General features: G+C 38.7%; 1 protein-coding gene across 1 annotated transcript; it reads left to right on the forward strand.

Annotated features, from left to right (window-relative positions):
- The first annotated feature begins 2,053 nt into the window (after positions 1-2,053).
- Positions 2,054-9,560, forward strand: LOC118813421 (ubiquitin-conjugating enzyme E2 variant 1-like). The gene is made up of 4 exons (XM_036578747.1): positions 2,054-2,181; positions 4,336-4,484; positions 6,215-6,340; positions 8,978-9,560. Exons 1-4 carry the CDS (start codon positions 2,160-2,162, stop codon positions 9,122-9,124), a joined length of 444 nt encoding a protein of 147 aa, XP_036434640.1. The 5' UTR covers positions 2,054-2,159; the 3' UTR covers positions 9,125-9,560.
- Positions 9,561-13,966: the final 4,406 nt, after the last annotated feature.

The following is a 13,966-nucleotide window of genomic DNA, read 5'->3' on the forward strand; positions in this document are numbered from 1 at the left end:
TTCTTTACAGTGGTGGTGATGGGAACAAGAGATTGTGACATCTTGAACAAAACTGTAACCATTTTATTTGCTATCCAAATTGACAAGTGAACTTAAATGTGTTTGAGTTTTTATGTGTAATGTTAGTAATGGTAACTATTTTGCCTTACAGTACCTTGCATATACCTCTCTGCTTTTAAAAATACATTTGAGGCCAAAATTAATTGGTAAAATCATTATAAAACAATGCCTCAGGCATCAGACAACATTGGTAACCATTTAATGTCATAGCATTCTTTGAGGTAGCTTTTAAAAGCATCAAACCCTTCAGATGTCTGGTTCCTATCATTATCAATTCTGGCTCTGTAAGTTTCTCTAGAATGGCACATTTCATATCAAACAACTTTAAATGACTTTGTATACATCTTGACCATTTAATTATGCAGACATTTTGACAAATCGGTAGAATTTCCCTTGAAAGGAGGATCAACAGCTTTACTGATTTTTGCAGCTTGTTAATTACAGTAATAAAGCTGACTTTTAATTATGGTTTAACCAGTGCTACTGCATTCCTAGGCTTTAGGCCATCATCAGTGATGGTCCGGACACAATCTATGCTCCATAAGCTCCCAATTTTTTAAAACAGTGGACAAATCAAACATTACACTTGCATTTTTTCTCTTTACCTGTAGTAGATGGAACCCTCCTTCAGTCGTGTTGGTGCATAAACGATTTGTGACCTTTTGTGCTGCAGTCTGGTAGACTGTAAAGCTCTCGTGTGGGACTTTTAACCTGTAAGGACTTTAGGAATTTGCTTATGAAGTGTCATAACATTGTGTACACGTTTGAGGAACACTGTTACTATGTTACTATTGTTATTATGGTGTACTAAAGGGGCTAATTTTATCACTGAATGTGGCTTTAGGTGTGTTGGGTGATTGATTAGGTGACGGTGCTCAGGCTTTCAGACTCATGCTTATTTAAATGGAACACTCTGCAGTGGGATAGTGTCTTTCTCCATCTAGTCCCTTGGGATAACATTATTCATACATAAATTGTCTGCTTCTGAATCGATTGTGCTGAATTGTTGCAGCAGCATTAATCGGCCATTTGATTGTACATGGCCTGTCGAACGTTGTGTTGTCTCTCAAGTTGAATCACAGAGAGCAGAAGTTAACTGCAGGCTCTGTACGTCTTCAGCACTGTCTTATTTGACGTTGCCTCACACCTCAAAGTCTCAGATCAAGTTAACGTAGATTAACTTTTGTTCTGGGTTGACATTTCTCATATGGGTTTGGTGGGAGTGGATTTTGTGGTGGTCTACTTAAATATCAAAAACAATGCCTCGATGCCTTTCTGTTGTCTCCCATTAGGAAGACTTTAATGTTACCATGTATATATTATATTTATAATGAAATTAATAAACTATCAGAACTCTCATGGTCTGATGTGGTTAAATTTACTGTGGAGTAAGACTGGTGATTGGTAGGTGCAAATAAATTAAGGATGACGTAATTTTATAATAGTGTTTTTAGACCATTCAATGCTCAATACTTTGACAAAAATCTAATAAATTGCATTAAATCTATATATTTTAAATCTCCACAATCTGAGTAAACTAACCCTTTGTCGTGCACACACACATTCTCTGTAGTGAAGATCGATTCAATTTCTAGAACCGATTCTTTTGAACATAAAGTTTCAATTAATCGGACGTTCGATTCAGCGATTCATTTATTTACAATTTAAGTCAGTTCTTTTCTACTCATATTCAGTGGCACGGCTTTCAGTGAATTGGTCTGATTTCACTCGCCTTTTCTACTGACTAAAGGGGTTGAACCCGTTTTTCTGAGCGCAGGGCTAGAATACACGTAGCATGAAACAGGAAGACAAAACAGCTACACCCTACAAAGACAAAATGTGAAGCGATTCAAAGAGAGGGTGTTCTTAATATGTCACAAGCTAGTCTTTTATGCTATAAATTTATGAGGTTTCATTTTAAAATGAATTTAAAATATCTTTTCGACGTTTTCGGCCTCAAACACGGATGTAAACATTAAGTAACGCTACAAAAAGTTCAGTTGGACTCGTAAGTCGGTTCGACCGATTGATTTAAAAAGAACCGGTTCAAAAGAACGATTCACGAGTCGGACGTCGCTAATTCACTGTTTACTCACAAGATGGCGGTCGCCGCCGGATCAGGTAAGTCATCTCCCTCGTTTTACAGCTAGCTTTTTAAGCATTTTATGAGTTTGTTCAACAGTTGCCGATCAGGACTCGGAGGCTATAGCTGCCTATCAGTTCAGCCAAGTTTTAAGGCTTAAGTTAAGGGCAGTTCAGCTGGCCAGCACACCGCTGTGCTACCGGCTACCGCAGCATGTTGAAGTAGCTCTCGGCATACTGAGTCTGAGATTATTTAACTGACATCGTATGAAAAGGCATTTCCAGAAAGGATTAAATAAGAAATTTACCTCAGCTCGGTGGCTGCAATGCAGTTATGTAGTTTGAACGGCTGTGTAAGCGTGGCTCAGTCAGACTGGTGGATGTATTGAGCTGCCAGCTGCTTTGTCACCTATGCATTGCTGATAGACAAAATAAAGCCCAACCCGGCTGCTCTCAGACTGTGCTGCTGTACGATATATTCGATGTTTTTGTGATTCATTTACCGTTTTCTCTCGTGTGATAACAAGTATTTTTCGTTAACTAATAACACGCTATAGCTGCACATTATACCGTCGCTGCAGCATCATTCAGGCAGTGTAAATAATCGAAGACAAAGACCACGCTGTCTGTGTTATTATTGGGGGTAGTATTACATCCAGACAGACGACTGGTGTATTTTAAATCCTTTCTGAATTTGCAGCACGTGTTTTAAAAGATTATTTGGATGCCATGAGGTTGTATGTTGTAAATGAATGAAGTTTTCAGTAAAAGTGGCATTCCGGCCTACTACTAGCATTTAATATGTCATTTGTCATGTTATGCAATATTCTGTAGCGCAGCCTTGCATTCCCGAGCCTCACTGACTAGACAGAATTCAGGCTGTGCATCCTTTTTGTATTTCTGGCTGTTCATTTTCTTTCACTACAATACCCAGCATGCATTACACAAATACATCATACGACCATTGAGAGTTCCCTAATGCCATACAGAAATCCTGACTGCTAACATACCAGATGTATAGGCTAAAAATACAGTCATGATATTCAACTTCCTAGCAGAAACATTAGCTATCTGGCTTCCTTCTATGTTAGCCAGCCATTGAAAAACTAATGTAAACAGTCCACCCTCATCCATACACCTCAAAGCACAAGTTCCTCCCACCTTCAAGATACATCATCAGAAGTTTGTTTTCCTAAACTTTAACATGGAAAATCCTCACTCTAGAGACTATTGCGGCACTACATAGCATGCAAATATACACATTTACAACAGATGTAGCAATGGTTAAATTTTTCATATTGGCTGGAGTGTCTTTTTAAATAACAGTGGTATTTACTGCAGAAGCGCTAGTCAAAAGCCTCACTTGAAACATTTAGCTTCCAAGATTTTTATTAAACCTCAGATCTTCCAGATGTTTGTTTATAATGGGGTTCACATTGTAATGGGAGAGAAAAAATCCTAAACTTAGTTCAGTGATTCTGTTAATATAGTGTGACTCAGCGATTTCTTACAGGCCACTCTGTTTCACAGTCTTACTCAGCATTTCTTGCCTGTATGCATTCAATAATGGAGCCAACTCATCAAGCATTTTAGCACTGGACTTAAAAATCTGCATGAAGCAAATGCAAAATCATCAGCTGATTTAATAATTCTTGGAGTCACTCAGTTCATACTAACCTACACTGTTAGGAGAGATTCTGCATTAGCCTGTAGTCATATTTTAAGCCCACGACCAGGCCTCTGTGCATCAGATTGATAACTGATGGGTGCATCCTCATCCTGAATGTGATGGTCACAAGCTGTGGCCAGTTTTGAAATGATACCGGTGAATGTCACAGGTTAAGCCTTCTTGAACAGTTGAATTGCAACTAGATGGCCTTTAACTGCCAAGAACAGGAAACACTGCCTGCTAAAACCTGAACCCTGCTAACCAGGATTGTAATTTTCATCTAAGATAGTCATCTTAGAATCTCAGTCTGAATCTGTGCGCCAGTGAACCTGTGGGTGCTGGTTGACTGTTAATCTGTGTATTGATGAAGTGGATCTCTGAACTGGGGTGGACCTCTTGAGAGAGCAGAAGTTGTTTGATAATATTGGCTGGATTTGTGCATGTGAGTATTTTGTGTATGTTATGTATTGTCAGCAAGGGCGTAACCTACAGTGTTGTGGTTGTATGTGGTTTTGTGTGCCCAGGCGTGAAGGTGCCACGGAACTTCCGTCTGCTGGAGGAGTTGGAGGAGGGCCAGAAGGGAGTGGGTGATGGAACGGTGAGCTGGGGGCTGGAGGATGACGAAGACATGACCCTCACACGCTGGAGAGGCATGATCATTGGCCCACCACGGGTAACACACACACTATATTGTAAACACCTTGCACTTCCACTCTATGTCCACTTTATGAGGTCCACCTACCTTATAAAGTCACTTTATATTCCAGTAGTTTTGTGCACAACTCAGAGACCACCCTTCATTTATTTTATTCCGAGTCAAAACAGCCATTAAAACAGCCATGAAGTAGATATATTTAGGGTGGAAACACTAAATTTTCTGTTAACTGTATGTCTTCTACTTTTTTCTGACACTGAAAAATGAATAACTTGTACTTAATAATTGGAATTAAAATAAATGAAAGGGTGGTCTCTGACTTTTGCACAGTACTCTATATAGGTATACGATTAGAACGCGTGGTCCATTTGTTGTCATGCGTAATTTGCATAATTTCCACTGTTTGACCTTATTATTTGTCATTTCTCAACACAGCAGTGATGTTGACGTGGTAGTGTGTGGCACTGTACAAGTTTATTAAGTACAGCAGAATTGATTGTTTTACACACGTCAGTGTTGCTGCTAGATTGAGAGTGGTGCACCACCCAAAAATTTCTAATAGACCTTTGATGATGATGATGGGCCAGATGAGGGCTAATACAAAATGTATGTATCTCTATGTCTATATGCACTATTGCTCGATCATTGTGAGAGGCGTTATCATCAGGCCACCACAGGCAACACACACATCAGGGTTCACTTGTAAGCGGATTGAGACCTGCCGTTTTTGGCGGACCACCGTTATGTGGTTTAAGGTGCACCCAAGTACGGGTGGAGTGTTCACATCTGTCAAAACAAACCGAATTAAAGAAAAAGTCCACACCAGACAAGGTAGGTGTGAAAGCATCCTTAGATATTTCATTATGTTGAGGTCTTGACTTATTTCAGCCACTCACGTGTAGGACTGAGAGTCGGAGTTCAGTACCTTTGATTAGTCTGCTTTAAGACACACCCACTCTTTTTACTCTGTTATTTAAAAGAAGGTATCAAAAAAGTATAATTTAGGAATTGATATCGAAGTCAAGGTATTGGTACAGATATTTATACTGAAAAATCTTAACAGCACCCAGCCATACGCATACACCTACTTAACACTGAACTGTTTATTAAACGAAGAATTCACAGTTCTTGCCCATTTTCAGTCGTGTTTTGTGTTCTCTCAGACCTCTGACACATTAAACTCATCAGACAGGCTTGTGAGAGGAATGCTCAGTGTCATCTGCTTTCTCAGGAATGAGTCACATCCTTTATGTCAGTCAGATATTTCCTGTATGCCATGACCAGAACTGTTAAAATCCAAGTCATTGTACGACAGCAAACTGACTTGGATTAGACAAAGGAAGCACATGTCTGTTTTGTCTTTGTGAAGGCTTAAAATGGAAATGTTAGCTTTTTATCTGTCATCTATAACTTTCTTTTGATATTTCTGCATTTATTTTGTCTGTCTGATCTGCCAAATCAAACCTTTTGTAATAAGTCTGAACACAAAGGCAAGATAGTTTTGTGAACATTTTTGAGTAAAAAGTATTTGTGTGCCTTTCAATAAAAGATCACAAGTCAGTAACTTGTTTTAATAAAAATGAAATACGGTGGATTAAAAAAAGAACAAAAATAAATGTATTGAGAAGTGCGTAAGCATATGTGGTTCTCTGATAGGAGCACTGTGTTTACAGCTTAACTCTCCGAACTGTATATTTGCTCTTATTGGTGTTGTATTTAAATCTTGATCTGTCTTTTCTAATTGGTAGACCATCTACGAGAACAGGATGTACAGCCTGCGAGTTGAATGTGGTCCCAGATATCCAGAAACGCCTCCATTTGTGCGATTCGTGACAAAGATAAACTTGAATGGAGTACACAACTCCAATGGCGTGGTGAGTTTACAGCTCTTAGTGTCTTTCTTAAGAATAACATCTTATACCAACAACATCTGTTGTTGGTATTGTTGCCATACAGAATATTAGCATACATATTGGAGCAGTTCTAGACAGACAGTTCAAAGCAATAGTTTGTTAAACATGTAAATAATATGTAAACAATTTTCACCTTACTCCAAATAAAGTTGATAAGCAAGTATATGGTCTGACATTTGCTTGCGTAATTTTGCACTGGAAATACAAGGCTGATGTACCCTATATGGCCACGATGTGTGTACCCCTGACCCTCACACCTATATGAGCTTGTAGGCATCTTATTCAAAACCATGAGCATTAATATGGAGTTGCCCCCCTCCCCCATTTTTCAGCTAAAACAGCCTCCACGCTTCTGGGAAGGCTTTCCACAAGATTTTGGAGTGTGTCTGTGGGAATTTGTGCCCATTTTGTAAAAAGAGCATTTGTGAAGTCTGGCATGTATGTTGGATGAGAAGGCCTGCCTCTCGGTCGATGTTCCAGTTCATCCTAAAGGTGTTCAGGTGGGTTGAGGTCAGGGCTCTGTGCCGGCCACTGGAGTTCCTCCACGTCAACTCAGCAAACCATGTCTTTATGGATCTCACTTTGTGCAGAGGGGCACAGCCATGCTGCAACAGGACAAGTCCTTCTCCAAACTGCTGCCACAAAGTTGGAAGCATATAATTGTCTAAAAAATATGATGGCTGACAGAATCCAGTGCACAGTACAATTAAACCTTGTTGCATAAACGTAATGCAAATTCAGAAAACACTTTCATCAACATGACTACACCTGGACTGCATTTCACAAACATGCTGCAAATATTGAAAACACATGCTACTTCACAACCGCTACAAAGACAGTCACAACAAAACGGAAGTGAGCCACAACGCAACAAACAGAAAACTTTCTGGAAGATTCTGAAAGGAAATGGAATATCTGTGATGGAAAATCACTGACAAAATTTGATAAGCTTGATAAGACTGCGGAGGCTGACAAGTCTGGCTTGTTAGGTGAGGCGTCATAGCTGTACTACTACTCCATAAACATTTCCGTTGCAGTGTGACTTACTCTGCTGCACTTCTGAAGGTCATGTGTCATGGTAGTCATTTTGATGAAAGCATTTTCTGCTTTTGCAGCTTGTTTTTTTTATTTTAAGTTTGTTGGGTCGTCTCAGCCACTGTAAAAATGTCTTTGTATGTTATAGCATTAACATCTCTTCACTGCGAAGCATGATTTATCACTCCAGTTTCCACTGCTCGAGAGTCCAGTGGTGGGGTGCTTTACAGCATTCCAACGCTTGGCATTGCACCTAGTGATCATAGGCTTGTATGCAGGTGGTCTACCACTCTGGCCTGAGCTGTTGTTGCTCCTAGACGCTTCCATTTCACAGTAATCGCACTTACAGTTGACCGGAACAGATCAGTGCACAAATTTCACTGACTTGTGGCAATGGTGGCATCTGATGACTGTGCCATGTTCTTAGTTACTGAGCTTTTCAGTATGACAATTGGTATGATGGAAACACCTGAACTCAATAATTAGGAGGGGTGTCCACATACTTATGGCCACGTAATGTAGCTATCAAATAAAGGATGCCTATGTACACTAATTAGCATCCTGAATCATCACATACCTGCCTCAGATATTTCAGAAAGATTTGCTTAGGTGGTTTCTGACTCTGTACAGTACAGAAAAAGTAAGGCTTTATGACTACTACGACTGTTTTAGCTGTACAGCATGTTTTTGTCCATATTTGCACAATGCTAATCAGTTTAGATAAGATTGCATTACTTGTTAGCTACATTAGTCTCGTAGCTCCAATGTAAACAACCAACAGCAAACATTCTTGCCGTTTGATTAAATTTGCAGTAAAGGGATAATTCAGAGAGAGAATATGTGCCGGACTGTGCAAAGAATCAATGACAACAATTCATTTATTTAATATGTGCAGTACTGTGCAACAATGACACTTCTGTCAAAACTGCCATTAAGTTATTCATTTTTCAGTGTCAGAAAAAGGAGAAAATAAATATTTAACAGAAAATTACGCAGAAGCTTCAACAGCTAAAAGTAAATTTATCGGTATCTAGTGTGTCCACCCTTTGCTTTCATTACAGCTTCAATATTTATTGAAAGACTTGCTTGCAATTTTTAAAAGAAATCTGCAGAGACATTTTTCCACACTTTTAAAGGTCAGTCTTAGAAGTTGGTTGTATTTTCTGCTTCTCATGATCCAAGTAATCCCATGAGAAAAGGAAACAGACAAAGGAAGAAAATTTGCGACACATTCAGTGATTCGGATTCAGATTTGGACTCTGGGGTGGTCAGTTCTGAAAACACCAGCAGCTTTGTTTGTTTTGCAAATTTTCTTCCTTTTGTCTGTTTCCTTTTCTCATTAATGACTTCTTGACAGCTACACATCCTTTCAGACTGTTTGAAAAATCTTCTGGAAAAATAGAGAATACCTTAGTAGCTGTTTTGACAGGAAATTAAATAAATGATTGGTCGTCTGTAGGGTCCGTATGTAAATAAACTGGTTTGTTCCTTGAGGGTAACATGTAAATATGTGAAGTGTGCATGAATGAATGTAAAATGCTTGTATGTTTTATGTGTGTTTAGGTGGACACGAGGGCGGTGTCGTCCTTGGCAAAGTGGCAGAACTCCTACAGTATCCGAGTGGTGCTGCAGGAGCTTAGACGGCTCATGATGTGCAAAGAGAATATGAAGCTACCGCAGCCGCCTGAGGGACAAATATACACCAACTGAGACTGTACTGTACTGCAAATGCACACACATCCTCCGTCTGTCCGTCTTTCACTATTTTTTTTTATCTTCTCATTTGTATTCATTCTTTCATTCCTGTCTCTGCTCACCTTCTAGTCATCTCTGTCGTCCTTGAATTCATTAATGCACATACCCTCTCTGTTCTCTCTCTCATTCTTATTCTCTCTCTCTCTCTTTCTGCCTCTCTCTCTAAAATACATACACCATCTGGAAAGAACTCATGCCTCAGCTCAAGCCACATTATGGCTCCATTTGCTCATTTTTTGAACTTGAGTGGACCACAGAAGATGAGTGATTGTTTCTCTGGTTTGTCTTAGATCAGGTCATTTGAATACTGTACATCCTACTAATCTTTTTTTTATTATTGTTTGTTACAAATTCAGATTGTACAATAACATAAATAATCTTATTGCGTGTGCCCTGTGGTTTTGTGTGTTTTGTCATTTCCATATCAAAAGTCTTACCTGGCTGGAGAATGACCTTGTTCAGCTTTAAGCCTTGGAGTGTCATCATAGATGTTTGATAGTCAAGTCTTGGTATTTGCATTCAGAATTAGCAGCAGAATCAGTCACCAATCATTATGGCTAGTGGTAACACCATTTGCGAGTGTCCACAGGATGTAAACAAAAGAAATTCAATCAATCAGCTCTTTAGAGAAGCCAAAAATAAAAAATGAAATATTTTGTCTTTAAGTTTTAAATGAATAGTACTGATGTATAGTACTGTGTGAATGTTAGATACCACCACTGATTTATTTAATTTCCAGTCAAAATGGCCAATAAGTACAAAGTATTCATTTTTCAATAGATCCTTCTGAGGAGCTCAGATATAGAATAATCCACTTGCATAAGGAAAGGGAAGTTCAAAGGAAAATGAATGAAAAATAAAACAGAATTTTCCAAAGCTGGTGTGTAAAAAATACAAAAGATACAGAGATACAGAAAGAAAATGAGGTACAGGGAGAAAATGAGACACAACTGCGCAAGACCTGCTGCTCCTGGAGGCTGATTGTTCTGCACATTTTTTTTTCTTTAGACCTGAAAAATGCACAAGCTTCTCTCCATTCCTTCCACTGTGGGAAGACAACTGAGCACTATGGGTCTGAAAGAATGTGTAGCTGTCAAGAAGCCATTAAAGAGAAAAGGAAACAAAAACAATGAAAAAGTGCAAATCAAACAAAGAAGCCATTCTCAGAGCAGTGGACTGACAACCCAGACCTCAACATCACTGAATGTGTTTGGGATTGTCTGGATCATGAGGAGCAGAAAATGCAGCCAACTTTGGAAGGTTGGAAAAAGGTCTCTCAAAAACAATTGAAGCTGTAATAAAGACAAAGGGTAGACACACTATTATGTTCAGTTGTTGAAACTTCTGTGTAACTTTCTGTTAAATTAATTTTTATGTCTTTTTATGGCTGTTTTCACTGTAAAGGAAGGGTGGTCTCTGACTTTTGCACAGTATTGTACCAACAAAAACAGTTGCAAAAAGCACTCGAATGAACTAATTTTCTTTTTCATCTTCTTATTGTAGGTTCCTCTGCACTCATTTTAAATGGCTCTGAGAGGTTAATTGCGATGTAATCCAACTCCAACATGACACATTTTAGGGTTGTTTTGACCTTGACGGTGTAGTAGGGCACATTTAAAGGGACCATTTCGTACATTTTTCTTGTTACATTTTTTTTCCCAGATGAATTATGACATTTGTGTGGGATTCTTATATCAAAAACAGTCACGATTAGTTTTTACATGACTATTTTCCAACCTCTTTTTATCATTTAAACAATTGAACAAGTTATTTTTGTCCCTGTGTCTCTAGGACTGATTATGTAAATTACCTCTCTTTTGATTGGTTGCCTGATACAGGCTGAAACAATCCTTATATCTTCTGTGTGAAAGGGTTAGCTAAATTGGGCTAAAGTGGGGGGCTTGGACATCTTAAAAACAATAAATTGAAAAGGGGCTGTTTGTGAAGGTTAGTTTCCATATAAAGACTGGTAGTGTTTCCATACTACATCAAATTTAAAACAGTTCACTGATAGCATCATTTATTCACGTGAAACATCAGTGCCTGGATAAACACACCATGTTATCACACCATGACCAGTGGTACATTTCTAGTACTTTGTTCACTGAGCTATTATTACTCCAGGTTTATTAACTGAGATAAAGAACTGTGTTCAACCAGGATATAGATTATCTATCTATGGCAGGATCTATGGCATTTATAGATTGATGGGAAGTTTTTTCTACTTGTTGGTCTTCACATGTTCTTGTGCTAGTGTTAAATTCCAGTGGATGACTGGGTGACTATGGTCCCTGCTTGATTGGTATATTTGTTGGTCAACCATGGACAACAGAGCAACATGACCGAACAACATGGTCAAAGTTCAGGTGCATCATAACAATTTCCTTTACAGCTGTAGACTGTCCACCAGGAGGCAGACTTAGGTCTTGTGTACAGGAACATTCCTGTAACTCAAACCCCTGCATGCTCTCTGTCTACTGGAAACCACACACCACACAAAATTTAAGCACTTTAAAAGAAAAGCTCACTAAAATTACGGAATTTTTTCCTTAGGCAAATTGGCCAAGACCTGTTTGGTGTCTTAAGTTTGCTTCTTTGGTTTTGCAGTAGAGCCACAAGGCTAATGTAAGGGAAGTCACCACAGTATTTATTTTTTATATTCATCCTTTCACCACTAATAACTTGAATGGCATATGTTAGCCATTGAAGACTTACATATTCACAACAGTACGACCACAGAGAGTGATGCATAGCTTTTCTTCTGTGGTTTGGGTAACATAACATACCTTTCTTTTTGTATTAATACCAGAAAACAGAGAACAAACTTCCAATGGGAATGCATGCACTTCTAGACCGTGCCTATATCTATGCACATGCATTTGTTTTCCTCCAAACCATTTTGGTGTTTTTAAATACATATTTTATCGTTTCCCTTTAAAATATATATATAGCTATGGAAAAAAATCAATAGCTCTGTAAACAGTGTTCATACACATCTGATTAATTATGTTGTAACAACAATGATCATACCTTACCTGCAAAAAGTGATATGACCTGTATACTGATATAAAGTTAGACTGATGTTGAACGTTCAGTATTTGTCAGACATTCACAGTGAAGATATATGGATTATACCCCATATTCAGATTTGAATATTTTTAAAATATAATATTTTAGCTTAAGAATATATTTCTTATCCCTTGGGATAACAGCTCTTTGGCTTTTGTGTCTCTGTGAGGCCTGTGACATGTTCCTTGAGAAGGACACTGTGATATAAGAACTTTTTATCCATTGCCAAGCTGTCCTCCTAGACATGATGATGGCTGAAGGTGCAGGACTTGATACTTTCATCATCATATCATTGGGTGAAAAGTGACCATTTGGGAACCTTCAGGACCTTTGGTCTGAATGAGAGTGATTTTTGCTGACGTCACTAAGAAGGACACTGTCTTTCTTGACCAAATCTCACCAGTGGCACTGTTCAGTTTTGTTTCCGAGCCCGTAAAAGTCTGTATTATAATGTATTTGAATTGTAATGTTGGATCAGCTATTTTAGCCAACATACTGGAACCACTCAGGGTCAACAAAGCAGAACACCAAGATGTTAATTTGACACTGCTCAGTCCTGATTTTGAGTCATGCGGGTGCTACATTATGATCCTTTGGTTACCACCCTCTTACTGGAGTTAAGGTTCAACAGAGGTGAGCTTTTGTGTGATATCACACAGAAACCGCTAGAGCCACTGACGTGCTGAGTTCTGTTCAGCTCTCCTGGGCTACACGTGTCTGATGAGTGGAGCGAGGAAGTGAAATTGATTGTTTCCCTTGACTGACTCAAACCGTGAGTAGTAGTGGGAATTTCATTGTGCCTTATTGAACTTCTGAATAGCAATGTCATGCTTGGTTATCTTTGAACAAAAGTTATGAGTGGTTCACAAATCAGTGTGTACAAAGGCCAGATATGCTCCTGAATATGACCATGGGTTCTGCCTCGAGACAACTCACACATGGGAAAGGAAGTGGTTTTTATTTTGTTCCTTTTAATATTTGTTTAGTCACAACCAAATGCAATCAGCACATAATTTACTATAATGAATATGAGTATGATCTTTTACTCTTATAAGATTCACATTCAGATTCTGGATATATTTCTAAAATGCACTAGAAGCTAAGCTGATCACCTTGTTGAGCATATATTTAAAGAAATTAAAATCAAAAGACTTCCAGGGTCATTTCTGTAGGTAATACAGAATTTACCTGATTTCAATGTTTAAACCAGTGCTATTGTTTTTTACTGTCTGGTTGTTGTCTGTCACATTTGTACTAGGTTTAACAAATGACATGAGGCAGGCTAGTCAAGCTGACCAAGACCAAAAAAATCAATTGGTGACTCATTTAATGTGTACCTGAAGGAATTTTTAAGCTTTTGGCTTATCTGGCCAGTACCTTGCTGAAGGAGACCACAGGGTGCCTATCTCCTGTGAACATATACCAACGTAGCCAATATGAGTTTCCAAATATAATTTTATCTTATACATGCACTCCTGCTGTATAAAAATATGCAATACTTTATAGAGGAAAAGCACTGATCAGCGCTACTGAATGGCAGGCACAGGTCACTTTCTTGTAGTTAAGCCTCGATGTGTGGCTGCTTTACGTGGGCGTGCATCCGGCACTCCTACAGCGGTGCGGCCAGTGGTGGGATGCTACAGATTGTATATTATAAAACCCCATTTCCAAAAAAGTTCCAAAATCCAATGGTGTGCAAATCATTTAAACCCTATATTTCACTGAAAA

This window comes from Colossoma macropomum, unplaced genomic scaffold (genome assembly GCF_904425465.1).
Source record: "Colossoma macropomum unplaced genomic scaffold, Colossoma_macropomum, whole genome shotgun sequence".
NCBI lineage: Eukaryota > Metazoa > Chordata > Actinopteri > Characiformes > Serrasalmidae > Colossoma > Colossoma macropomum.

What these genes read in the sequence shown, in the direction of transcription:
- LOC118813421 (XM_036578747.1), top strand. Translation starts at nt 2,160, where the DNA reads ATGGCGGTCGCCGCCGGATCAG. An exon ending in GGCGGTCGCCGCCGGATCAG is followed by an intron (nt 2,182 to 4,335) that starts GTAAGTCATCTC and finishes TTGTGTGCCCAG; the next exon opens with GCGTGAAGGTGCCACGGAAC. An exon ending in TGATCATTGGCCCACCACGG is followed by an intron (nt 4,485 to 6,214) that starts GTAACACACACA and finishes TCTAATTGGTAG; the next exon opens with ACCATCTACGAGAACAGGAT.